At 43.7% G+C, this 26388-nt stretch overlaps 1 protein-coding gene across 15 annotated transcripts in view; it reads left to right on the forward strand.

The window, feature by feature from the left end:
• The window catches only part of CFAP74 (cilia and flagella associated protein 74), a 38137-nt gene extending 13337 nt beyond the window's left edge, over positions 1–24800 (forward strand). For 4 of the 15 annotated variants that reach the window (XM_086860549.1, XM_023940453.2, XM_086860558.1 and 1 more), the window contains exons 15-39: positions 413–479; positions 892–981; positions 1101–1274; positions 2033–2180; positions 3110–3222; positions 3693–3815; positions 4822–4943; positions 7454–7582; positions 10507–10594; positions 11067–11240; positions 12435–12568; positions 13182–13458; positions 13922–14029; positions 14672–14838; positions 16010–16144; positions 17970–18079; positions 18438–18493; positions 18714–18833; positions 19028–19180; positions 19481–19610; positions 20149–20303; positions 21162–21291; positions 22074–22195; positions 22634–22768; positions 24244–24800. In XM_086860549.1, the coding sequence (XP_086716675.1) occupies positions 413–479; positions 892–981; positions 1101–1274; positions 2033–2180; positions 3110–3222; positions 3693–3815; positions 4822–4943; positions 7454–7582; positions 10507–10594; positions 11067–11240; positions 12435–12568; positions 13182–13458; positions 13922–14029; positions 14672–14838; positions 16010–16144; positions 17970–18079; positions 18438–18493; positions 18714–18833; positions 19028–19180; positions 19481–19610; positions 20149–20303; positions 21162–21291; positions 22074–22195; positions 22634–22768; positions 24244–24357 (3274 nt within the window). In that variant the 3' untranslated portion in view covers positions 24358–24800. Of the gene's footprint in view, positions 1–412; positions 480–891; positions 982–1100; positions 1275–2032; positions 2181–3109; positions 3223–3692; positions 3816–4821; positions 4944–7453; positions 7583–10506; positions 10595–11066; positions 11241–12434; positions 12569–13181; positions 13459–13921; positions 14030–14671; positions 14839–16009; positions 16145–17969; positions 18080–18437; positions 18494–18713; positions 18834–19027; positions 19181–19456; positions 19611–20148; positions 20304–21161; positions 21292–22073; positions 22196–22633; positions 22769–23947 lie in introns of all 15 variants that reach the window. The other 11 variants (XM_023940451.2, XM_023940452.2, XM_023940455.2 and 8 more) reach the window with 5 other exon arrangements.
• Positions 24801–26388: the final 1588 nt, after the last annotated feature.

Consider the following 26388-nt stretch of genomic DNA (forward strand, 5'->3'; position numbering starts at 1 on the left):
TCCCTACTTGGGTTTTTCGTCTTCATTTTGTGTTTGGACAGGGGAGATGTTACAGAGCAACATTAAAATGGATAATGGGAGAAGTTGCTTCCTAATTGTCTGACAGGGCAATTCCACCTTGCTGATTTTGAGCCTCAGCTTCACCTCTTTGGCTACAGTGCCTGTCTTGCCTTTTAAAAACAATTTTAAAAACAATTTATTCTTTCTGAATAAAACCTTATTAAAGAATCAGCCTTGGTTGTTTCCCAGTTGCAGTAGGGTTCTGTAGCCTTTCATTAATCTGTCATTCATTCTGACTTTTCTGATAATTAGTCCAAGTGAGGGAAAAAAAAATAATCTGCTATTGTTACCAGAGCAGGAGCTGGGTGTTCCATCCACAGCTTTAATTTGGAATTTTATGTTATCTCCATAGTTTTGACCCACCTGGCAAAATGTCTTCTGGGATGTCCTGTGAATTCCTAGTAACATTTAAGCCAATGGTAAGTGTACAGTGAAGAGAATCCTAGTATAGGCCACTAGTCTGATTAAAACCATCATTAACTGAATTTCTTAACTGTTAACAAGGAAAAAAAACCTACGTTTTTAGAAGAGCTACTGTTGTATATGGACAGCAGTGTGCATGGTCAAGCTCTGATAAATTGTCATAACGCAAATTCTGAGGGCACATTTGGAAAAATGCCTCCAAATGAGAGCAAGTTTCCAAATATTTATAATCTTGCCCAACTAAAGTTAACCAGGCTGTCACAAAGACTGTTTTAAAGTGGAAACATAGAATCAGTAAAGATACATTTTAATATGATACTCCAAGAATGAGTGAAAATATTTTTTATCAGACTACATAGGCTAAATCTTCTGAAATTACTTAGGGTTTTTTTCTGTTTTGGTTTCTAGATAAATGAAGGACTGGAAGGAGCAGTCATATTTATGGCCCAGACAGGTTCTTTTTCTGTTCCACTGAAATGTACAGTCAAGACCTGCACTGTAAGGGACCTCTTTTAAGCATGTGGATAATATAATTATTATTATAAAAAGCGGATGCTCATTTAATTGACATTAGTGCTATGTAGGCCAGTGATAATTAATGGTTTATCTTCTCACAGCTGGCTCTGGATAAAGAGCTCATTGACTTTGGCAGCCTTGTGGTGGGAGAGACAATTTCACGGACCATCAGCCTGACAAACAGCGGGGCTTTGGGAACCAGATTCAAAGTTCAGACGTCAGCAGGTGCTACAAGTACCCTCAGAGCAACAGTAAAAGCTGCTCCTGCAAGAGTGGTGGGTTCAAAAGCACTTCCCTAAAGGAGTAGAAATGTTCTGCTTTGGGAAGTGTGGTGGAGTTATGCAGAGTCACAAAGCAGCTCAGGTCAGAAAGGCCTTGGGAAGATCATCTGGTCCAACCTTTGGTACATTTGGGTCAGTACAAATATAATCTGTTAGAACCAAATATTGGAAGATAAAAGCAATTATTTTGTGAGAAGTGGGGAAACCAACAATACTCATTTTTTAAGTACTTTAGTAATTTAGGTCATGATTCCTATTTTCTCCACATTCATGACAATTAGAAGAAAATAGTTCAGTTAATAGAGGAGATTCTGACAGAGTCATTAAAAATCTTAACTTGTGGAGGGCAGAAACATGTGAACTGGTGCAAAACTCGCAATGAAGTGAGGGATGTGATAAAAAGAAGGCTGGTTTCACCAGAATTAATTTTGACATAGAGCTGACTGGGTTTCTACTAGAAGAATGTTGGTTCTGTTCATTGTAAAGTAACTGGCACTGCACTGCATTGCTCCTGTTATATTATTTACCTGTTTGGGGCAGCCAGCAAAAAACTCAATCTGCTCATTGATAAAGGTCTTGTAGAATGTGCAATTCTTGGAAAGTGCAGCACATTTCTCCATTTATAACGTGGAACTGTTGCAGGAAAACACAAGTCTGATTTGCATAAAACTTCTGCTGGATAGAACTGGAGCTGGTACAAGGCAGAGGAAAAAATCCATTGGGAGAAAATCTATCTCTGTGTTTCCTAATAGGTCACTCAACATCCCAGTGCCCATGACCCTGAAGAGGAGGGCATGAGTCCTGTGGCAGCTGGAGATCCAAACGAGCAGATTTGTGCTGGGCCCAGGGAGGGGGTGACCCTCTGTGCAGCTCAGGAGCCCAAGAGCAGCAGTTCCATGGGTGAGGTGATGCTTTGGAACCTGGCCCTGCACTTCCTCAGGCCAAGTTTTATACAGCTGTAGTCTTCTGTAAATAAATGAGCAATTCGGTTTGCAAAGTTACTCAGTAAATTCATCACTCCAGGAGTAATGTTATATTTCTTTGCATGATGTCTCACAGAAGATTGCTAAAAATAATGTCTTGACACCATTATATCAAAAGTAGCAGAGAACCTCACTGCTCATTAGTGATCAACAATTCAGTTTCAGAAGAACACAAAACCCAACCAGCTTCAGAAATTGCAAAATTGTTAACATCATCCTTGTCTCAGCAACTGAATCCCCACTTCTCAAAATAGCAATCCACATGACAGGTTTATTTTTATAGTCTGTAATTCTAAGAACTAGGAAGCATGAAGATGAACCTCCTCAGACACTTTCCATCTCATTCCTAATGTTTACTATGTGCTTAATAAAATCCAGTCTTGTAGAAGAAAGACTTTCTTAATTTGTTTCTTAACTATATTCTTTAACATTTCTTCCCAGTATTGATCATTCCAATTTCAGGAAGCTGACAGTTCCATGCAAAGTGGTTCCATGTGGGTGGTTTTTGCAGGTCCTTCTGGCTGCTTTCCTATATCCCTATATTCCTATATCCCTGAAATTGCTCTTGAAGGTCATCCCCTCTTCCAGCTGAGTCTGTATTTTTGAACCATTCATATTGTTACTTAGCAGTGGAAAGCTCAGGTGCCTCAGGTAGAATTCCAAACTTGACTAAAGCTGGGTGGCTAAACAAATATTTCCTTCCACGCATTCCAATTTTCCCATCACTGCTATACATGCTTGGATTTGCAATATTGACTCAAAGTAATGTGCTTGTGCTTTGTTGGATATTTTTTCGATGGACACATTCAGCATTTTGTTTTGTTTTGTGTTTGTTTCTTTCCCCAGAGCAACTTGGTCAAGGAGAACTAAATACCAGATCAGATCTGGACACAGATAATGCAGATAATTTATTGGAGTTTTTTCCTGAAGAAATACCAATTGAAATTATGCTTGGAAAGGTAATGAATGCTCTGAGATCCAGACAAGATTTCCTTGGTCTAAGCCTACATCAGATAAATTGCTGTGGTGAGAAATGGTCAAGTATACATGGTCATTCCAAGTCAACTAGACATCACTGTATCACAGTTAATTCTTAAAATGAAATCACAGCACACTATTCCCCTTTCTCTTGATCTATACAGACATACAGTGCTGAAAGATTCTGTGTACATTCACATTCTCCACAATTTAACTCTTTTTTCTGCTATATGATTCAGTGGTTAAACAAAGTCTGGTGACAGCACACAAGGAGGGGCAAGAAGAATATCTGGGAAATGTCAAATTTGAGCCCTATTATTGTTCTGATTCGGATTTTTCCTGTGCATAGTGAGTTCAATTCAATTACCAGGTGTAGTAGACTGTGCATGTATCATTATGTACAGCCTCTTTATTTCAATGCAATTTCTAGAGTTTCTTTGTTGTTGCTCAGGTGACTGAGGGTGAGATTGGACCCTTCAGCTTAGTGAAAATCCCAGTCCTGTTTGTTCCAGCTGTCCCTGGGGATGTGAGGGCAGAGTTTGTGATCGTGTTTGACAACCCAAACTGCAAACCAGTGAGTGACCTGCTTCAAAACTTGTGTAAAATAGTTTAAAATCTTCTCATTTGTGCTTTTCTCAAGAATGATGTATTAGGTAATTTGATGGGAGGTAGTTTAGTAAGTCATAGCTCTTATTTCTGATGCAGGATGTTTGTTAAACCTGCTCATTCTCTTAATTTCTATGCAAATAATACCAATATTCCCATTTTATTAGACATCATATTAAAAAATATCTCATGTCCTGGAAGCCTATGTGGAAGTATTCTCCCTTATTCCCAGTTCACACAGTTTATTTCCTTTCTGATCTATCAGAATTGGAATTATTTAGCAGGCAGTAGTGAAGCTGATATGTGAAAGCTGGAAGAGATGACAACTTTAGTTACCACTTCATCATATTGTGATTATAAATTTTATTGGAAGCCAAATTCTGCTTGGAACAGTCCACAGAAGCTTGCCAAAAAATAAAGACAAACTTCCCAGAAGCTCGGCAGCCAGTCTTGGCAGTCCCTCGGGCTGCAGAAGGAGCTGCAGATACCTGCTGAGGCTCCTGTGGGCACCTTCTCCACCACTCTCTCCCCAGGAGAGGAGGGCTTTGCCGGGCTCCGTGGGCCCTGGTGCCAGACCCAGGTTACTGCAGGGAGCACAGCCCTGTGCTGCCTTCCCTGCATTTCTGTGCTGGCTGAATGAGCTGCAGCTCCAGGGGACCCTGGATTTCAGCCCATTCACTTCAGCTAAAGGCACTTTAAATACTTCTTTTCAATATCATGGGCAGATGTTCTTCCTTCAAGTTCCCTGTCAAAGAATCCATCCCAAAGTATAATTATGTTTTTCTGCTGGAGCACTGTAACATCTTGGGTTTACTTTGCAAATGATTTTCCTAGGTCTGCTTCATGAAAAAACCTGTTGCACCACAAATAATAAAATATTTTACTCTGCTGAATTTATAGCAGAAATTCTTGCTGTAAGTCAGTAAGAATATGAGACTGACAAAACTAATCCCCTGTCATTGCTGCCCTGCCAGCTGAGCTTCAGTGCCATTGGAGTTTCTGTAGATGTGCCCATCTGGGTTCCCCAGCCCAGCGTGGACCTCAGAATCTGCCTGTATGAGCGGCTGTACCAGGACAGCGTTGAGGTGTGTAGCAGGTGAGCTGCCCTGGGGCTGCCTCTGGCCTTGGCACTGCAGGGGCACATCCTGAAAGCCTCTGAGCTCTGGAAATTGGTCTTGGGCATCCTGTTATCCCAAAATCCTAACCCCAGCCTGAGCTATGAGGTATCCACAACCCTCCCCACTCCTGCCAGATTCCCTGGGTTGTTCCTGTTCTTTGGGGGAGCTATGAAGCTCCTAGGGAATAGCAATCCCACAGTTTCCTCATGTGGAATTTGCACACTAAACATTTAGGGAGATAAATGTGTCTAAAATTAAGTGCACATTGGGTCAATTCAACCAGGAAATTTTGTTGTTTCTCAGCTATTTTGTATTCAATTAAAGTCCTGGGGGGACCTAGGATCTGGAAGCCAGTTTCATGAGAGTCTTTCCAGACCTGGGATTAGATGCTGGATAAATCATTTCAGTCCTTCTGCATTCACTCTAAAATGGGAAAAGTGCAGTTCTGCTGACCCATGGAGGCATTAAGGTCTCCACTGAAAGGACAGGTCCCTCTGACTACACAGAGAGTGACCAGACAGTGATTGTCAGGGGAAAAATATCTGGGTGTTTAAAAGTCAAGTCAGTCATGTCTCAAGACTGGTTCTGTTTGCACTGTGATATAAAGGGAATTTTCCAGCTCCTTGGCTTCTGGAGATTTCCTGCTATTAAAAGTAGTTATGAGAACATTTAATTGTCTTCAGGTGCTGGGTGTTTTCCCTCCACCTAATGCAGTCACTATGGAGTTCTTATTTTAACAATTTGCATTTCTTAGAGTCTATTTCAATAGGATTGGGGTGGGTTAGTGGGAGGGTGGAGGAGAGATTGGTTATGTGGAAGCATCCATTCTAAACCTCTTACCAGAATTACAGACTGCAGAGATTCTTCACAGTTGGAAAGAAATGAGTAAAACTGTTATCTCAGAAATTCAGCTTACAGATATGACAAGCACAAGTTGTTATGCAAGTGATTTTACTTGGTCTAGATAACCCAGGGATAAGTATAGAAGCAGAATAACTCTCCTAACAAAACTTAAGAGTTCAAGGGGATCCCAAAGGTAGAAGCTGTCAAATTGCTTAGGGCAAAACTTCTTAACTGAGGGAAAAATCCTGTTGATCCTTTGCCAAGTTTCACTAAATTAAGAGCACTTAGTATGTAGTAGCCTGTCCTTAGTGCTTTGGCAATTCAAGGCTTTGATTTACCACCCAGTTTCCATAATTAGGAAAAATTGCCTGTTATACAGTCAGGTGGGCTGAAATTCAGTGTATTTCATGTGCAGAAATACCATGTATTAACTTTTTATCCTGCAAAAGTCGATAGATTTCATCATTCTGTTGTGGCCTGAGCAGTTCCTCCCTCCAGGAGCTCCTGACACGTCCCTTGGTGTATCAGGAGGAGGATTCCTCCTGGAGACTGCCTGTATCCACTGGCTGTGACTTGTAGGCTATAGCACAAGGGGAACATAAAGTTTCCAAGTGAGTCAGATACCTCTGGAACTGGAATGTCCCAGCAAGCCCTGGTGAATTGTAAAATATTGCTAATACTGGTTTTGTTCTGGGTTTTAGTTGTTTGATTTTTTTCTGGTCATGAAGACCCTGGTAATCAGGCAGCATAAATAAGCAGCATAAAGGGTCTAAAAGTGTCTTATCAGAATTGTGTTCAATAGAAAGCATTTTGAAAAGTAATTTATTTGGCAGGTTATAATCTGCACTGATTTAATGAAGTAGTATATAATTCTCTTAGATTGTCAACAGTCAGAAATCATTGCAGGCTCCCAGCCCCACTTGCTGTAGCTGTTGATTTAGAGGAGACCATCTGGCCTGACAGCTTTGAAACCAATCCAGGGGAAGGAGAATGACAAGCTGAAATATTTGTAAATTGCTCGGCAATTTTGCACTTAGGCATAAAATTCCAAAGCAGGGGATGATCCATGGCTATTGCTGTGCTATGATACGGCCAGAATTCAGTAAACAGGCAGAGGATTCCTGGCTTCCAATGTGCCATTCCCAGAGCAAATTGATTCCAAGATTTAGCAGAAGAGCTGGCAGGACCAACTCAGCCATGCTGTGACTTGCAGCCCTGCAGAATCTCTGCTGGTGGAGGACAGGTTACATCTGTTTAAAGAAATCACCAGGCTTCAGTCATCCTATTGATCCAGATAGAGCCAGCATATGTTAGGAGCAAATAATCATCTGATATTTCACAATAGCTTGGCTTTGACTGCCCCTGACCTGACTTAGCACTGTGCTGAGTTCTGACAGTTCTCTTTGAATCAGCTGGTGCACTGTTTGCTACAGCAGGGTTTGTTACAGAACTTCCAAGTCTTGTTTTCTGTACTTAAGAGAACACAACTGTGTGAACTTGCTGCAGCAGATTTCCCTGCCTATCATTTTCAAATGAAACTTGGGATTGTTCTGATTACAATGCAGGGGTGGGGGCAGGAGGGCTCAGACTCCAGAGTCACTGAAGTGGCCTCAAAGCCACCCAAGCATGTCTGATGTATTTGCAGAGCAACAACCAAGCTGCGTTTGAAGTTTGAGGTGTGCAGAGAATTGAGCAAGCACATGGAACTGCTTCCAAAATCAGGCTACATCCAGGCTCAGTCATCCTTCAGTGCACGGCTCAAATTCCTGCCCAGGTAACCAACATTAATCCAACTCTAATCTTTCAGGATTTCACACAGTGTCAGTGGAAAAGCTGAGCAGGGTTGCTGTTTCCTCCTGCTGTCCAGGCTGGACCTCACAGTGCTGCTGCACTGCAGGTCTGGTCTCCCCCCTGTCCCCCTGGAAGCTGCCAGATGCTCCAGGAGGAAATGAACTTGGCTGCCAGGGCTGTGAGGCAATGCCCTACCTGTGGTGACAGCAGCACAGTGACAGTCTGAGCTCTCGTATTCCTGGGAGGCTGCTCCCGTTCTGTGGGAAGCTATTGTCCAGGAGGGAGGTTATTGAGGCAGGTGGCAGCTTCATGGATCACTGATTGAATAATTTCTGGACAAGAACTCCTGTGTTTGCTAATTTAGGTGAGAGTGGTTGGGCTTCCTGTCCATGTCTCTCCTCCCCAGGTACATTTTTCTTGAAATGATGATGGTTTTGATAATGAATTTCATATTGTGTTTTATGTTACATCTCCTGATGCTAAAAGCTTTATCCCAGCAAGATTTGCTTCTCCATTTTATGAAACATCTACAAATACAAACATAGCTCAGTGATAGGAAACAATCCCAGTTTCTAAAATTTAAATAACAGAGCTCCCATCAGCCACTGTTCATTTTATTTACCTCATCATTGCCATCCTATAGAATTTAGCAGGACATGGTTTTCAAAAAATAATGGCATATGGAATTCATTTTGATGTACAGCCAAATACTTCAGTGTCTTTGGCTTTGACTGCTGCTGCAAACCTGCTGCTTCTTTGATATGGATTTTTAGTCCCATGGATTTGTGTTTGGATTCTCACAGATGTGCTCAGCACCTCTGGATTCTACCCTGATTTCAAAATTTTCACCAGGTTGGTATTCAAAGAACTAAATGTATTTACAATTCTTGCAGCATCTCAAATCCCATCAGATTACGACAGTAACATGATGACATATTCTATCCCTGAACTTCAGCTGCTGCAAAGCACCGCTACCCTCTCCAAGGGGATGAAAGCAGAGCTTGGATTTAGAACCTTAATCTTCCTTTAAAAAACAGGGAAGCTTCAGCAAGGAGATTTGATGAAAATAAGGCATTTCTGACACACAAAATAAGTATCTGGCTGTTTCAGGGTATGGATCAGTTTTAAAGACCTAATGCAGGGGGCAGTGCTGGGAGTTGAGGGGAAGCACTGAGCCAGTGACACATTTCTGTGAAGGCCTCTCAGTGAGCTGGCATTAGGAGCTCTATTAATAGAGCAGCTGTGTTACAAGTGACACCAAAGGGAAAGGAACCCCTCACTCAGCAATGCTGAGGGAGCAGGGAGCTGCCTGAAGGCTTGTGAAGTTCTCCCAGGTGTTCTGTGCACAGAGACGTGCTTGGGCAGGTGTTCCAAAATCCAGCTTCTGAGAGTTTAAAGCCAACATTTCCAGTTTAGTTGAAAGCACATTCTCTACTCTGCTGCCTTTTACCATTCCCAAACACCATTTTCTGTAGTTCCCTGCATTTGGAACTAGTCCTGCTCATACTGGCAGTCTAAGTCTGATTTGTCTTTTTGTGCTTCTCTAACTGTGCCATATTCAGAGAACTTTCTGAAGGACTCCAGGACTTTTTCCCCAATGTAATTTAGAGTCCATCCCCATGTCCATAGAGTTACAAGTGTTTTCTTCCCCCTCTGGATTATTATGAAATAGATTAATTTTTTTTGCTATTCAGATGTCCTGTGACAAAGTGAAAGCTGATGCTCTGCTCCTCCCTTCCACTTAACCTCAGTTCTATGTGTAAAGAAATTCCCAACACTTTTCAACATCACTCTTACAGCAAAATAACAGCAAGATTTTGGATCACCACGGTGACTGAGTGACTTTAACAATACATTGAAGAGTTGCATGCAATTCCATGAGTAGTAGTAGAACATGAGCACTGTGGAGATCCAAGAACAGGAAGCAACTCACTCTGGTGCTCTGAGATATAAATAGAGCAGCAGAGCTAAAAATACTCCAGGTTTGTATTGTCTTGGCTTGAAGCTCTGGAATAGAACTTGTGACAGCAAAATGCTTCACCTAGAGAAAACCTGCATATTCCTTATAAATTCCCAGTCTGGTTGGTAATCAGACACTGCTGGGCTCAGGTTTGTTCACTTTATGTCTCTGCTTTGGGATACAAACTGGTTCTGCCTCAGGCTGATCATTAACCCCAGTAGCCAGAGGGAGCCCCTGCCTTGGCTGGGCTGGCGACATGCTGGGGCTGCAGCAAAGCTGCACAGGGTTTATATTCTGATTGGAGAGTAAGCTTTTAATTTTTCAGAATTTTAAATGACCGGATGGCATTTAGAAACAAAAAGGATAAATGTATGCTGACCTCTGTGACTGCTCTTAAAATCCTGCCCAAAATCCTGTCTTTAAAAACAAAAAAAAATTCCAATATAACTGTACAAGGTAAACCATTCTGACATTGCTGTCTTGCAGCCCATGCCCTCCTGCTCAGAGCATTGCCTGGGGGTCCCAAGATGAAGGAAATCTGGGACAAATCCAGAATATCCTTGACCTGACTGCATCTTCTTTCCCTTGGTCAGGAGGTGGGCCTAGATAGGTCACTAATTTTTTATTGGTATTTTCTTGCACCATTCTTTTACCATTTTCTCTACTATTTGAATTTATCTTGAAAGCAGAATTTTAATGAGAATTCCTTTCAGTGAAGAACTGGAGTTGATGCTTAACCAGGTGAATGCTCCAATTTGAGGACAATTAAATGAAGATTAAAAGCTTTGAATAATAAAACTTTCAGACCTTAAGTAACAGGATTTAGTTTGTTTTTCTTTCTGTTTGGAAATAATCCATCAAAAGTCCATTGTTCCCCTTGGTGAGAAAATAGTTAGAATGTTTAATGGCACTTACTGTACTTTGGATTTGTACTTTTGTGTTTTCAGAAAGTCTCTTCCTGAAGATGCAGGGAGGTATTTCAATGTAGAGACAGGAATCCTGGAGGTTCCAGTGACAATCCTCATCGTGGACAAGGTCAGGGATTTTTGTGATGCTGATTATCAGACTGACAGTTTATGTAAATTATTTTAGTGAATGTTAACTTAAAGGTACCTAATTTTAGATTAGTTCTTTACTAATTGGGGCTCTGTGATATTAGTAAAATTTGCTTTAAGTTTATGTAAATTATTTTGTGAATGTTCACTTAAAGGTACCTAATTTTAGATTAGTTCTTTACTATTTGGGGCTCTGTGATATTAGTAAAAGATGCTTAAAGTGCTAATACAGATTTGATGTTTTTTTCTTGTCTCATGTTTGCAGTACAGGAAGTTAAATCCTTTCTCAGTGCTGATATAATTTTTTAAATTATTATTTTGATATCATATTACTGTCAAGGAACAGAGTAACTTTTTCTTGCACTTTTCCTATTGGAGGACATTTCATTTAAATCCTGTCCTTACAACCCACAGATAGAGGTGTTAATCCTGTGCTTTTGCATTTGTTTCAGGCTAAAAAAGTTAATTTTACTGTCCATGCCATTGTTACTACTTCTGATTTGGAAATCAGCCCAGAACAGATCAACTTTGGATACTGCACGATCTATGAAGCTGTGCAAGCAAACGTCATCCTAACAAACAAATCCATCTTGCCCCAGGAGTTTGGATTTGTGGGACTGCCAGAGGTACGGATTTACCCACAGGCAAAAGAGTACACCTCCTCTGCTGTCAAAGATTTCAGTGTCATGGGAACATTTTCAGTGTGAGTGTAAATAAATCATGACTGGTTCTTGAAGCCCCATGGGAGTCCTGCTCCCTGTGGACTTCTGTCCTGGCGTGTGAGAATCTCCCTGGGTGACACCCTCTGCATTGGCAAAGCAATGCAAATCCCTGGGAGGAGATTTTCCTGTTCCTGATCTTCTCCTATCAGAATTCCTGGGTTTTTACACCAAGAGATCTCCTAAAAGAACACCTAGGGCACTTTTACCATTATATAAAACAGGCTTGGGGCTGTGGCCTAAGGTAAGAAATGTGCTCACTTTGCACCAAGTGCCCAAAGGCTTTGTCTTTAAAGTGCTCCTTGGGAACCATCCCAATCCATGCCTGTGCACTTTCTGAGTCACTAGAAGTTGATGTGAAAGCACAAATTTAAGCACAGGACCTGCTGGGTTCATGTGGGCTGGGTCTCCTGAATAATTTTTTGGACAAAGTTGGTTCTTCAAGCTCCATAATAGCAGTATGAAATGGCTGGCATGTTGACATCAGAGCTGGAGGAACCTGGCAGTTAATTAGGCATTGTCCTGTTCTCTGCTGTCTTAGAGATTAAAATCAAGGAGTACCTAAAATAAATTGTTAACTTCAGCTTCATGGAAGCTGTGCTTCCCAGCATTGTTTCCTGAGGAGCTTGAAGAGTGATGGGAAGACTTTCTTGACTCATCTTTAACTCGAGCACAAACCACTGCACAGCTGTGGATGTGGAACTGCTCCTGTCCCTGTGGTGTCACTGCCTCAGACATGAATCAGCTCTCAAAGAAATGGGGCAGATGCTGAGATTTTTACCATATTACATTCAGTTTTATGTGAGAGTAAACGAACATTAGAAAAAGGTGATTTCCACAGATGGGAAGAAGCTGGGGAAAGGATTCTCCTGAAATCTGAGTTAATTAATGTAATGCCTTTTGAGTTACTTTGAGATGAGAAGTCTGCCCCTCAGACTCTGGACATTGACTCAGACAAAAACTTCTCCCTGGAAGGTTTCTCTTTTCCTGACGGTTCCACATTTAATAACAATTTTTTAAAATCTTGCCAGTAATGTCTTATTTTATATTATTAATAAACTGATAATTTAACTAATAATTTCTTATCCTGCCATTTTCCAGTTTGTTGAAGTTCAGCCCAACAATGGATTTGGAATTATTCTTCCCCTGGAAAGCCTGACACTGGACATAATCTTTAAAGCCACCAAGGCAAAAGAGTACAGCTTTGAACTCTCCTGCAGGACAGAGATCAACAGGTATGTTAATGCATGGACAGCTGGGAAGCTAAAATCTGAATGCCACTGTTAAGTGGCTCCTACTGTTAATCCAGTTCAGAAATTGAATCCCTGCCTGCCTTGGGGAGGTGAGGCTGGGATAAGGTGAGGCTGAGACAGGTGGGAATTCTCCAGGTGCAAGAGTTGATCAGTGTCTGTTGGTTTCATCCTAAGTTTTCACATCTGTCTTTGCTGAGATGACTTTTTCCACCCCTCCTCAAGTTTATCCTTGTCCCACACCCAAGTTACAGCCCCTCAACCTGCAGTGCTCTGCTGCTTTTTCAGCACAATTACTGAAGGAATTGTTTTTTGTAAAAATGCTTTACTCATTAAGCCAATGCTACTGCAATAATGATGGCATAAACTTTGATTTGACTGTATGTATTTCCAGAAGTTCACAGAGGAAGAATTCAAGCAGGGACTCTGGCCAATTGTGCCTTAAAAATAGATAGTATTATTGTTCATCTTTAGGCAAAATTCCCATTGCAAGCTTGAAATTCTGCTTAAATAGGGACTACAGGATTAGCTCCCTATTTTCCGGGCTGATTAAGACACTATTTTATGCTGAGACAATTTATCATGTGTTTATTTTTAGACAATTCAAGCTGTCATGCAAAGCAGTTGGAGTCCACCCACCTCTTGAATTGTCTCATTCCTTGGTTCAGTTTGCTGCTACAGTCCTGAACTCTGCGTCTTCAGCCACCCTGAATGTGCTTAATTCCCACGTGGACAGGAACCCCCTCACTCACCCTGTCCCACGGATTGGCAGTGGGAACCCTGTCCCAGTTGGCCCCACTTGCTTTGAATTCCATGTGCCCCAAGACTGTCCTGTGACCATTACACCTTCTGTGGGAACTGTGCTGCCTGGGCAGGTAAATTCACTTTAAATGTAGGGTGTTCTGCCAAATCTTTGATCATCTGTATGCTTAGAAAGGCTGTTACTTGTAAACAAAGCTCAAAACATCAACTGTTGTTAAAATAGCTGGAATATTTTGTATTGTTTGAAAGAATGTTTTAAATCAGACAGGAGGGTTAAGCACCGAATCTGGCTAATGCCTTATGGGAGTGCTCTGTCCCCAGTGTTGTCACTGTGATTGATGTGAAGAATGTTTAAATATCAAAAGTATTAGCCATGTAAAGCCAAGCCATTGTAACATCCTGGACTTCCAAAAAAGCTGCAAGTGCCCTTATCCTGTGATTCCCTCAGAGCAGAAGTGCACTGGATGTGTGAATTGTGTGCTGCTCTGTGTGTGCTCCTGTTGAGCTCTGTAGGTGTCACATGTGTCTGAGGGCTGAGCTCTGCCCTCACTCCTCTATGTGCTCTCACATTCCCAGAAAAGCTCCATCCGAGTATCCTTCAGCCCGGTGCTGTCAGATCAGCAAATCAGGGAGGAGGCAGCATGGAGGCTCAGCACAGCAGCTGTGCCAGAGGCAGGAGCACAAGTAAGGAATGCTAAGAACAGCACATGCTGTTGGTCTGTCACTTCCAGATATTTGTTTCTCTGGATGGTATTTTTATCATAAAATTATTTGCATATTAATGAAGCCCAAGCTTGTGGTCTATGCAGGACCTGCCTATAAAGAATGATAGTGTGACTGTGCACTCAGTGTGTGGCCTGTTCACTGAGCAATAATTTAATTTCATGCTCACAATTTCCAAAGTGTCCTTAGAGGGTTTTATTGCAAATTCCAGCTGAAATACTCTTTACGAAAAAGAAAAAGAAACTTCTACACTTCCTGAAGATTGACAGCATCCATTGACTTTATATGCGACCCTTAGGTCAGTTAATTTTGTGAGCACCTGTGATTGTCTTTGATTATGAGATAAACACGTAAAATTCCCATGAGATACAGACTTCTATTCATCTGCTCCAAGAGGAGACCTCTTCTTCTAAGAGGGGGTAAAATATGTCCATTTCAACCTAATTTTTAAATTTTACAGTGTTGGAAATATGTCTGTAAGAGCCACTGTGTCTGTGGGCTGTCACTATCATCCCATTGTCCCTTGTCCCCTGCTCTGTGTCACCTCTTAGCTCTGTGTTCTTGGGCCAGGGCTGTGTCTTTGCTCACTCCTGTCTTGGTCAGATTTCCAGAAGTCCCCCTCAGTCTCCAATCGGCAAAAAGAGGAAAGATTCAAAGAAAGAGCGAAAAAAATCAAGCGTTTTCATTCCCAGAGGAAAGGCTGGAAGCAGGAAATGCCTGGCTGCTGTAAATAGCCCTAAAGAGCCAGAACCTGAAGAGTTAAAGCCCAAGTAAGTAAACAGAAGCATCTTGTACTACACAGACAACATTCTCTTTAGAAGTAGTTTAATAAATCTACTAAAACTGTAGGTAGACAAGACAGCAAACTGGAGAGGGAACGGCTTCAGCTGTGTTGCAGAGGCTGTTTCCAAAATTAGTGCTGCTTGTGAGCCACACAGCTGTACCCTCTCATGTGAGGCATAGAATCCCTTTATGCATCAGAAGGATTGAAGACTTCAAAGAATCTGTCAGGGAGCAGGAGCTGGAGCTGTGTGGGGGATGGGGCTGAGCCAATACAGGGTTTATGGAAAGGGCAACTGCAAAGCTCAACTTGGGGACCAACCAAAACTACTCAAAGAAACCTTTTCTGAACAGATCTATCAGAACCAGATGATGGCCCAAATCCATGCCAGGGAGTAATTTCTATTTTTAATTTGAGGGCTTACATAGTCCAGCAATTTAGTCATGGTCAGTATCAGTGCTGGAAGTGAAATACTGCTGAGAAATGTGCATTTGAAGCAGTTCCTGTGCAGTGTGAGAACCTCAGGGAGAGTCAACATCAATAGCATTGCTGCCTGGAGGCTGGGAGACTCACATGCAAAATCTGATATTTGAGGGTCCTTGTAGACCAGGTAATTCAACTTCTCAGTTGAATTCTGCCCAGTCTTAGTAATTTGCAAGTATTTAGAAGTAAATACATACTGAAGCACCAGGCATTTGGCTGTACTGGATGTTTTGATATTTTTTATTAAAATCCCATGTCCATTGCAACCCATTAATTATAATTTTTAAGCACTTTTAACAGAGATCATAAAAATAAAATTCCTATTTTAGAAGTATTGCATACATATTGCATTAGAGGAGTGTGATCATGTGTGTTTACATGTCATTGAAATGACCTAGAAGTACTGGAAGACACTGAAATACCTGATGTATTCAACCAAAGCAAATTGGATTGAGGTTTTTGTAATCTTTAGTGTTAACATCTGTTATATGGGTTCTTAATTTTTATTCTCTTTTGGCAACAAAAGCCAACCACTTTGTAAGGTGGGTCCACTACTGACAGTCATTTAGTTAGGTATGACTAAGAAACAATAATCACAAATAGCTCAGCAGATATTTATTTGTTGTTTTTCTTGCTTTCTCACTCACTAAGATAATTCTTATTCCTGGATTCTCTAGTTCGGATGCTTATAGTGCAGCCCAGTCTTCCCTGACAAAGAGTTTCAGAGGGAGTTTTAACAAATACATCATCCCATGCTTTGTTGCAAGTGGCCACGCCACTGGAGAGGAGGGCCCTGGGAACTTAACCTGCAGGTGGGTGCAGTTGGATAACCCAAAGATGTGAGGGGGAAAGGGTGGGCTTGCTAATTTATTCATTTGGGGGAGAAATTTGTTTTCTGATCCTAATTACTTCACAGCTCAGTGGTAAGAAACTCAAGCTCCCAGCCCACCAGTTGGATAAGAATCAAACATGAATATCAAAGCAGCTGAAGGAATAATTATGTGAAAACTTTCAGGCAGCTGTAGCTCATCTCTGCTCAGGCACAGACAGTCAGTGACCAAGCCCTGTGCTGTCACACCACTGCAGTGATATTGTCGTGGTTTTAAACCAATAACTAAGAAAATTACTTACTTCTTGCTATGAGATATGGATTAGAACAAGAGCAAAACAGGCATACAACTTGAAAGGGAAAAAAAAGAAAGTTTATTGACAAACCACAATAATAAGAACACCAGAATAAACTTCCAGAAAAACCTTTCCATCCCCTATCTACCCACTATTCCCTTGTTCACATGACAACAGAGACAAAAACTCTGGAACTTTGATGGTTAAAACAGTCCCAATTCTTGCTAGTCTTTTCACCAGTCTTTATAGAGAAACAGAAGTTTCTTCCTGTTAATTTATGGAGTTTCTCACAAGAAAACTATTTTTGTTATAGTTTTCTATTGCCCTAATGTTAGCTGCTCAGAGCTGCTATTATTAGAGTTCACTCCTCCCATTTTCACATCACTCTGAAGTATGTATGGGCCATGAGTCTAGAGATAGCATTTTTAAGGATAAGTTATTCAAAGGCAAAAAAAGTCTTCTTCATCTGTTTCTGTGAGCTTCACCAGAAAACAGTTCTCTCATTGCCTTTCAAGGCTTCAAATCTCCCAACGGTTTTCTCATTGCCTCTCAAGGCTTTTAATCTCCCAGCACTTCACTATACTATAATTACTCTTTACTCAAATTTACACTTTGAACACTATTCCTCTCTAGATCTTATATCATGAATTAAAGGAGTTCTTTTCAGGACTTCATTGTCCATCTCCATAGTTTTAACAGGGAGATATTTCAGCTTAATTAAAGCATCTTCTTAATTCTCTACTTTTCCTGAAGCTTCTTTTCTTTCCTGTCACTGGTAGCTTATAAAGTCTCTTTTCATGTTGATCTCTCTCTCTCTCTCTCTGGATAAGAAGATTAATCTGCAAGTCTCATCTGGGTAATGAAGGAGTTAAAATCTTGCCCAGGCTTTTGTAGATGGTTCAGAGATCTCTGCCGAACAGGAGCTGGAGCCGTCTGTGATGGAAGGTTCTTCATAGCTGCTCTGGAGCGTGTAGTCGCTGCTCCAGCCCGCTGCAAGTCCAGGGCCTCTCTCTTTCTTCACTGGGCAGTTTCTAGTGAATATAGTTACAGCAAAACCTGCAGCCGAGCCAGAGATCGGCTCGGCCCGGCCTGGCCCGGGGAAAACCTTCCCCAGGCCCCCCCATCTCCCGGCCGGGAGACGGGGCAGGCCCGGCCCCATCCCCGCCCGGCCGCATGGCCTGGGCAGGGAACGGGAGGCCTGGAGCTCAGCCACCCTCCACAGCCAGGAAAACAAAGAGAGCCCAGAGAGCTCTGCTTTTACATTTTAAGGTAGGGTTCACAAGTTGATCCCACTTTTCAATGGCCTAAACTGCTGTCAATTCCCAGCAATGACCGATAATTGGTCAGGAGAAAAGACTCCAAGCACTTCCCAGCAACTCCAACTCCCTTAAAGGTAAAGTAACTCCATGACAGACATCATGGAAGGAGCAGATCCCTGGCAATAATTGTTATCTCTGTATGAACCCAGAGCTCTGCCCTTTAATTCTCCAGATCCCTTTGCTCTCTCTCCAGCCCTCACAACACCTTGTACCTGGAGCTGCACTGCCCTGCTGTAGCCCCACCTGTTCTGATCACTTCTGACTCCGGGATCAATGCGGCCAACTTTGGGGACGTTTCTGTAGGTATGGAATTTGAATTCTGGTTTGGAGTGGTTTCCCCCTAACAATGAGTTCTTTCCAGTAGAGTTTTGTATTTTCAAAAGTCAGGATAGAAATTAGCCCTTAGTGGGTGTTTAAGTGGAAAACAAGGAGCCTCTGGCCAGCTGAGGCTCATGAGAGAGCAGACCTGATCCCCAACCATGGACCTGAAAGCTCCAGAAGTGACTGGCCCAATCTGAAAGCATTTTGGTGAGCTTTGAGTAGTGCCTTAGCCATAGGCCTGGGATGAGTGTCTGGCCCAGGCAGGAGCAGGAGTAAGGGGGAGGAATGGGAGGGCAGGAGTGAGCTTCCTCACTTTGGGAAGTGTTTTCATTCCTTGCAGGCCACAGAATGATGAAAAGAATTACAATAGAAAACATCTCCCCACGGAAGCTGGAAGTATCCTTGATTGGAGCACATGAGCTCAGCCTTCAGCCTCTGCTTAATCAGACTGTCTCTGCAGGAGACACCAGCTCATCTCTCTCTTGAGTTATTGATCTCTCAAAAGCTTATAGATGCTTAGTTCAGACCAAAGACATGTAAACAATATATAGAATCTGTTCTCATGTCTTTTTTCTCAATCTTTATGAACTTTTTTCCTTGAGTTGCACTGTTTTAGCTGGGATTCTCAGTTCTGAATCCCAGTGGCCCTTTCCTGTTGGTCAGAGCTGTTGGAACGCTTGAGCCAGGTGAAAAGAAACCCCTCATCATATCTTTTTGTCCAAGTGAGGATAAATGGGTGAGTAAAAGATACAACAGCAGTGGGGGAAAGGAGAGATGTGAGGGGTGTGTAACACACACGTGTTACCAACAGGAAGAACTTCTGTTCCCTGTCCCAACATTTGGATCTTGTCTCAGTTGTTTGGGAGAGGTCAGCTGGAGGGTTGGGGGTTCCCTCAGCAGATGGACTAACTCAGGCACCCTCTTGGGCAGTTCTTGGAAACTCTGGACATCCAGGTGGGAAAGACCAACCTCACCCTCCGCCTCTCCGGGCATGGGGTGGTGCCAAGCACTGAGTGCTCTGTGGGAGAGGTGCTGGACATGGGATACATCATGGCCAGGGACACGGTGACTGCCACAGTCAAGGTAAGTTCTCTGTGCTGAACTGCAAAGCAGGAGTTCTTGTGAGGAGGAGGACAACATAAACGGTCTCCTTTTGGATTTCGTCCAATGTGTGTCAATACCCAAAGTCCAGTATTTGATGGGGAGTGGGGGTTGGTGTGACACGTTATGGGCAGCACTGATTGTGCCTCTGGTGGCATGTGGGGAGAAAGAGCTGCACTAATGTGGTAAAATTAATTCAGCCACTTTGCAAACTATGGATCTTAAAGGCCTGAGAATCAATTTCCTTAATGCAAATACTGTTATGTGAATGAATGTCCCCAGATAGAGAACACTTCCAACCTGACCCTGCTGTTCTCTGTACAACTGGAGTCGCTCTCACCAACATGGGACAGAGACAGGCAGAAAATTCCATCCTTTCTTACATCTTCTATACAGAGAAGAGAGATTGTTGGTAAACTTTCTTTTATTCTTTCCTCTTTTTCCTCTGCTAAATATTCAGGAGGTGTAAAGCAGCATCACTGTGTCCTCTTAGATCCACTCAACTGTCAGACCTGGGGCATCACAACCCTGAAGTTAAAGATCTCATTTTGCTCCCCACTAGGAGCTGTAGTAATTCTTTCAATATGGGGAGCTGTAAATTTATACAGCCTGAGCAAATACCCACAAGTGAGGAAATATTAGTCCTTAAATCTAAATAAATCCACACAGTAATTGCATATTAAAGATTAGATTTAAAGATGTCCATCTCTGTACAAACACATTAGAATATAGAAAGAGTTGGTGATGCTGTTTCAGTTCCTCTGGAGATGAATGCATCGAACTGATAGATGGATTTATCTGGTGTTCCTAACACCCTGTTTTGCTGCAAAGCCATGTATCAGCTCTTATTTATTTGCTGTTCCAACAAAAATTAAATGGGTTTAAAACTTATGAAAAGTAAAACAGAGCTATCCTCCTTTCTTATCTGTATCCTCATTTTTATTTACTAGGAACACAGAACTATAATGGCTCCAGTGTGTTCAGTGTCTCTCCAACAGAAGGAAAAATTGAGGCTGGGAAGACCCAGGATTTTTTTGTTACTTTTAGTCCTGATCATGAAAGTCTCTACTACTCTGACTGTCTTAAGGTTCTGCTCTTTGGGAAGGTGAGACAATCAGGATCATGAAAACAGTCTAAATGCTGGATGAACTGATGTAGGGAGGAAAGGGCACATTTGGGGCCCTCTGACATTTTTCAGGTTTAGATATTAAGTTATTAATTGATAAAAATAGTGATGTGGGGTCTCAGTTATTAATTGATAAAAATAGTGATGTGGGGTCCATCCCTGTCCTCTCTCAGGGCATGGTCAGGAGGGGACAGGAGATGAGCACAGCTCCCAGGGGCTCCTGCAGGGAGTATTTAATGGCAGAGCAAAGGGGAGAGGGGAGCTCCACCTGCCCAGTACAGCCCAACAGGAGCAGGAGCACCAGGGAGCTGCCCTTGCAACCACTCAGTGCCACGTTCCATCTGTGGAGCTGCTCTGGGATGCTGTGGCCGGATGCACAGGTGGCCTCACCATGGGCAGCCCTGGGCCCCTGCCAGGACATCAAAAATTAGTGCAGAGTGACCACTAATGCCCAGCAACAGCACTGCAAGCGGGCTGGGGCTGAGCGGGAGCTGCTGCTGTCCTTGCAAGCTTTGGATTGCAGTTAGGAATGCACAGCAGGATAAGCTGAAGATGAATGGGCACTTGACCCAAGTTTGGCAACAGAAAATTTTTGCTTCTTTTAGTGACCTTTGTATAAATCGTTTTACCAATGCCCTCCTGAGACACATTTGCCAGGTTGTTTAAAATAGAAGTGCCAAGGGCACCAGTGCAAGCCCAGGGGCAAATGCATTTAGGGCCCAGGATCATTGGGATCTTTCACGTGGGAGGTGATTTCACAATTTCCTGGGCCAGGTGCCAGCATCGTTCAGGTGATCTGAGCTGTCACCTGCATCCAGGACTTTTTGTCTCACCCAGCAAACAGCCCACAAGATCCACCTGAAGGGTGCAGCCCGGGATCACCTCATGTTTGTGGAGGGGGGAGTGCCCCTGGATGTACCCATGGAGTCCTTGGCTGTGACCTCACCTGTGGCACCACAGGAAGGAGGTAAAGTGCCACCACTGTTTATTATGGAACAGGGAGGGATCAGGCATGGGAATGTTCCTCTTCCTTTAAGAAAAAAGGAAATTAAAGACAATTTTTCCAGAATCTGAAAAAATAAGCATTATGTTACAGCATATATTCATAATGCACAGAAAAACCCACAAAACTTTCTCTTAAGGAAAGTTTTTATCTTCATTTTAATGCAGTTCTCTCTTAATGATCATCTTCCACTTCTGCAGCTTCCCTGAAAAATTTATTATAATGTAATACTACTATGAAGAATTAGATGCATTTGCTTTCTGCTACTTCTCTGAGGTGTATTGAATGTTTAAGAAATTATTTCATATATAATCACATATCCTGGATTGTCCTGTTTGTCCTGTTATGAAACTTCCAGGGGTTTGAAGTTACTCTTCCTTAATTTCTTGGGACGGGATCTGTGTTAAGAGACAGGATGCAAACAGCTCCTGACTTCTGAGTTTTAAATAATTCTAAGCACACACACATAAGCTGGAATAAAGTACACAGAGGTGTGTGCCATGGGCTAGAAACTGAGCCTGGAACTTGATAAACATGTAACAGTTGCAGTTTGCAATTACAAATTATCCAAACCCTCTTTTTCCTTAATTCCTCACAACTCTGTAAAAGGATCTCTTTATCTCTGCCAGCTCCTGAGTTTGACACATCACTTTGTTTTGAACCATCATGGTGCAATTTCTGTTGGCTCCAAACTGCCAAAGGCAGTTTTGACTGTCTCAAAGTTGACCTGGTTGCTGTTTGTTTAGGGCCACAAGAAGCAGTGAGGTCCCTTCTCCTGCTCCTGGAGTACATGGAGGGCTCAGCAGAGCCAGCCAGGGCAGAGATCACCATCGGCACCATGCAAAGTCCTCTGCTGGCAGCCAAGAAGGTGAGGGAAATAAAACCTGCAGGTTTGTGCCAGGTGCTGTATGGGATCCTGACACTGTGCAGAGGTCTGCTCATTCCTTCAGTCCAAAATTCACAAATTCATAAATTAAAAAGAGCAGCTTTCAGAGTTTCTGGTAAATTTTACATTATAAAAGCATCAGTGTTTGAAAACATTATTTCTTAGGGGCTAATATAAGGAATTAACATTATCATACTAAGTCAGCAACAACCTTAATTCATGAGTTTGCTTCCTCAGTTCAGGAATACAGACTTTTGAGCCCAGAACTGATTTACAGTTCCCATCCTGGTATTTTAATGGAGTATTGCGTGATGAGGTGACACAATGAACATCCCAAGTGGATAGCTGGTGTTTTGTGGGGCAGTTCGGGCAGGGGCAGGGCAGCGGCCCAGGTGTGACTGTGCCTTCTGTCCGTGTCAGGCCGTGGAGTTCAGCCTGGACAACGGCCCGGAGCTACAGCAGGCGGGGTTCACGCTGGACGGCACGAGGGGAGCCCTGGAGCGCGGGCAGCTGCAGCATATCAGCGTCTCGTGGATGCCACCTGCCGACCTGCAGGTGAGGCACGGCCCGGCGCTGGCACCGGGCTCCTGGCGGGGTCACACCGGGCTCCTGGAGGGGTGTCACACCAGGCTCTTGGCGGGTGTCACACCGGGCTCCTGGAGGGGTCACACAGGGCTCCTGGTGGGTGTCACACAGGGCTCCTGGAGGGATGTGACACACAGTTCCCGTTGGGGTGTTATCCAAGGCTCCTGTCAGGATGTGACACCAAGGTCCTGCTGGAGTATCACACAGGGCTCCTGTCAGGGTGTGGCCCAAAGATCCTGCTGGGAGTGTGACACAAAAGTCCCATTGGGATGTGACCCACAGTTCCTATTGGGGTGTCACCCACAGTTGGGGTGTCACCCAGAGCTCATATTGGATTGTCACACAAAGTTCCTGTGACCCACAGCTCCTGTTGAGGTGTGACCCACAGCTGCTGCTGGGTGTGGGCAGCACAGGTGACTCAGACACAGCCAGGTGACAGCTCCTGTGTGGTCCCTGAAGGAGCAGGAGTGGTACAAATCCCCTTTTGGGAACAGAAGCTGGAACAATGAGATGATCTGGAGCCTCCCTGCCTCCCCAGGGCTGTGCTTGGTTGTGTGTCCCGGCAAGGACAGGGGTGAGCCACTTGTATCCCAGAGGAATCCCTTCCTGCAGGGAAGTCCAAGGGCCAAAGTGCTGCTGCTGTTAACAGGGTCTGGTGCCCTGAGTGAGCTCTGTAGAGCCCTGGGACAGAACTGCTGCAGCCTTGCCAGCGCAGACCTGACTTTACATGGATCACTCTGCAACACATTTCTTTGCCATGGGCTGCCTTTCCTTTGACACATTCCAGAAAGTCAGTCAGTCACATTCCTGGGGTCTTTGGACTTTAGGTGCCCCATTTCCCTGGCTACTTCTGCCTTGTATCATAGAGGTTGGATATGATGTCTCAACAACTCCATGAGGCTGTGATTGCCCTTCCTTATTCACCTCCTTGGGCATTCATGGAGACTGAAGACATTGACTTCCTGTGTGTGAGATGGCAGAATGAGTAGCTGGTTCCAAAATTAATAATATTTCTGCCACCACACACAGAAAGAGGCAGCAGAGTTTCTGGCAGGATGTATCCAGTCCACATCATGCCTCTTGGTAACCCCTAGGTCTTGTACAACACTGAGCATTTACTGGGGGCTGACAGGATCTGTTTCCTTCCAGCCCTCTCTGGGAGCTCTGAGGTTGCTGCTGTGCCCAGTTGACATAGCTGTGATGTGGAGACAGTCTCTGTGGCACTCTGGGTACAGAATTCTGAGTCACTATCATACCTCACTTCCTGCAGCATGAGCATCACTTGGGGACAGGAAGGAGCCAGCACAGTGGCTGTAACCTGTCACCTCTAGCTATAACTGGTACCTTGAAAACTGAGATGTGAAACACAGATTTTAGGAGGTGATCAGCTTATGTCTCCTATGTCCAAAACACCAGGCTGGTTTTCTGTGTGGTTCTTCCTGCAGACCAGTGACGCCCCACTTGTGTCAGCCCTCCTTACTGTAAAAGGTGACATTACAGAATCCTACCGAGTCCTGTTCATGGCAAGAATTGTGTCTGCACCTGCTCCCATTGAATGAGGGATCCAGGCCAAATGGAAAAGAAGATGGAGGCTACATTACTGTGAGATCCCTGGAACTCTGGTGAAACATGGGAAGATTTTGAGATTGTTGCAAATAAGTGAGAGCAGCAGGGACGTGGGAAGGAAGGGCCATGTAATATTTCTGCTCTGTTTCATCCAAAGTTCTCTGTAAACTCTGGTGCCAGTAGCTTCATTTTCCAGCTGACTCTGTGACAATAATCTTGTGTTAGAAGAAAGAATTACTGAGGGCCCCAAGAAGCTACACCTGCTGTTAATCCCATGTCTCTCAAAGGTGGGCAAAGGAAGAATATCTGGTTTACATCCACATAGATGAGTTTCTATCTTTTTCCAATTTCAGATGCTTTTTGTAGGATTTGTAAAAGCCTTGACTTTTTCTCTTTTAAGACAAGAATAAAGTTTCTTATTCAAGCCTCCTCCAAATCATTTGGGCAGTCACTTTTACAATGTACAGTCAAATCTGCCTGGAAACACGTGGTCAAGGGAGAATATCCTTGTGCTGTTCCCTGGATATGGCCAGGCATTTGCCAGAGATCTTGGCTGTCCAGGAACTTTGTATTTCTATATTTGCCTTCTGCTGAATTCTAGCTGAGAGCAATTCTGCTGAATTCCAGCTGCTATTCTGGAGAAGCCAAGAATGCCCTGCAGGTGGAACCTCTGTCAAGAAGCAGCAGCTGGTTCAGGGCAAGTGCAGAGCTGGAGAATGGAGGGAGCAGGAAGGCAGCAGCCATTAGACACAGGACTATCCTGTACATCTCGTATCACACTCTTTCCTGAGTCACAGCCAGTCTGTGGCAAAGTTCCCTCCCCACCACCACTCAGAGGGCATGTTGCCCTTTGGCCCCTCTAGCTGTTAAATCCCTGATTCAGATGATGCAATCAGAAAATATAAACATTATTTGTAAATATCCCCGTGCTAACGAGCTAGGAACTTCAGGAAGAAGCAGGGAAGCAATTGTCACAAGGAACATTTTAACCAAGCTTCCCATTTGACAGAGGAGGTTTGTAGGAGTGAAGAGGTGTATCCTTGTTTTTCCAGCCAGTGTTCAATCCATCGAGATGTGTTTTCATTTAATGATGGACCGAGTGCCTATGGAGTCACTTAATTCTTCAGTCTAAAGACTGCAGATGCTGAAGCAATCCCAGTGCCCTGGGGTGGGGAGGAGCTGGGGGTGGCAGTGCCAGCCAGAGACAATTCTGCCTTCCAGAGGCACTGGGTGTTGCTGCTGGCACATCTGGGCAGGTGCCTGGAGCTGGGCACAATGGGCTTTGTGTGCTGGCTCTCCTGCAGCCCCAAAAGGGTGAGTATGAGGTGCCCCCTGCCCAGGGAGGCAAAGATTTAGTTTCAGATAAGCATTGTTAAAGTGAGAGGTGTGGCTTTAAAGCCCAGGAAGTGTGAATTCTGTTCCTCTGCCTCAGGAGATGGGCCCTATGAGACCAGGAAAAATGCCACCCCAGACCCCTCGTGGGGTTGCAGTCCAGGGTGCTCTGTTTGAGCCCCTGGGGTTTCTCCCTTGCTCTGTCCCTATTAGTCCCCAACCTTAAACCTCACCCTGGGTCTGTCCCACAAAACCCATCACCCTGCCTCTGTTCAGGGCTCTCTGTCTCTGGATCTAAGTTGAGCTTGTTCCTGTGCTGAATAAATGGTTTCCTGAGCAGAAGCCCATCTCGCTGGGGTCTCATGTTGGTCACTGGTAACTGTAGCCTCCCTGGACATGATCCTACAGCTGCGGAATGCAGCACACAGGTCCCTGGACACAAATGGTGGCCCTTTTCCAGAGGGAAAAAAACTCAGTCCCCCAGGTTCCTGATGTCAGATTGTCAGAGGTCTTTGGCACTCCAAGGGCAGCTTGAGTTCTTGGTGGGGGAAGCCTGGGTCTCGGACGAATCTTGCTCCCTTCCTAATTTTTGGAGGTAGAAGCCCGCTCACAGCCACAGGCCTCTGGACACAAATGGAAGCCCTCTTCCAGGGAAAACAAAACTCACCCTCCCAGGTTCCTGATGTCAGTTT

Source organism: Cyanistes caeruleus, chromosome 22 (assembly GCF_971803275.1).
Source record: "Cyanistes caeruleus chromosome 22, bCyaCae1.hap1.1, whole genome shotgun sequence".
Classification (NCBI taxonomy): domain Eukaryota; kingdom Metazoa; phylum Chordata; class Aves; order Passeriformes; family Paridae; genus Cyanistes; species Cyanistes caeruleus.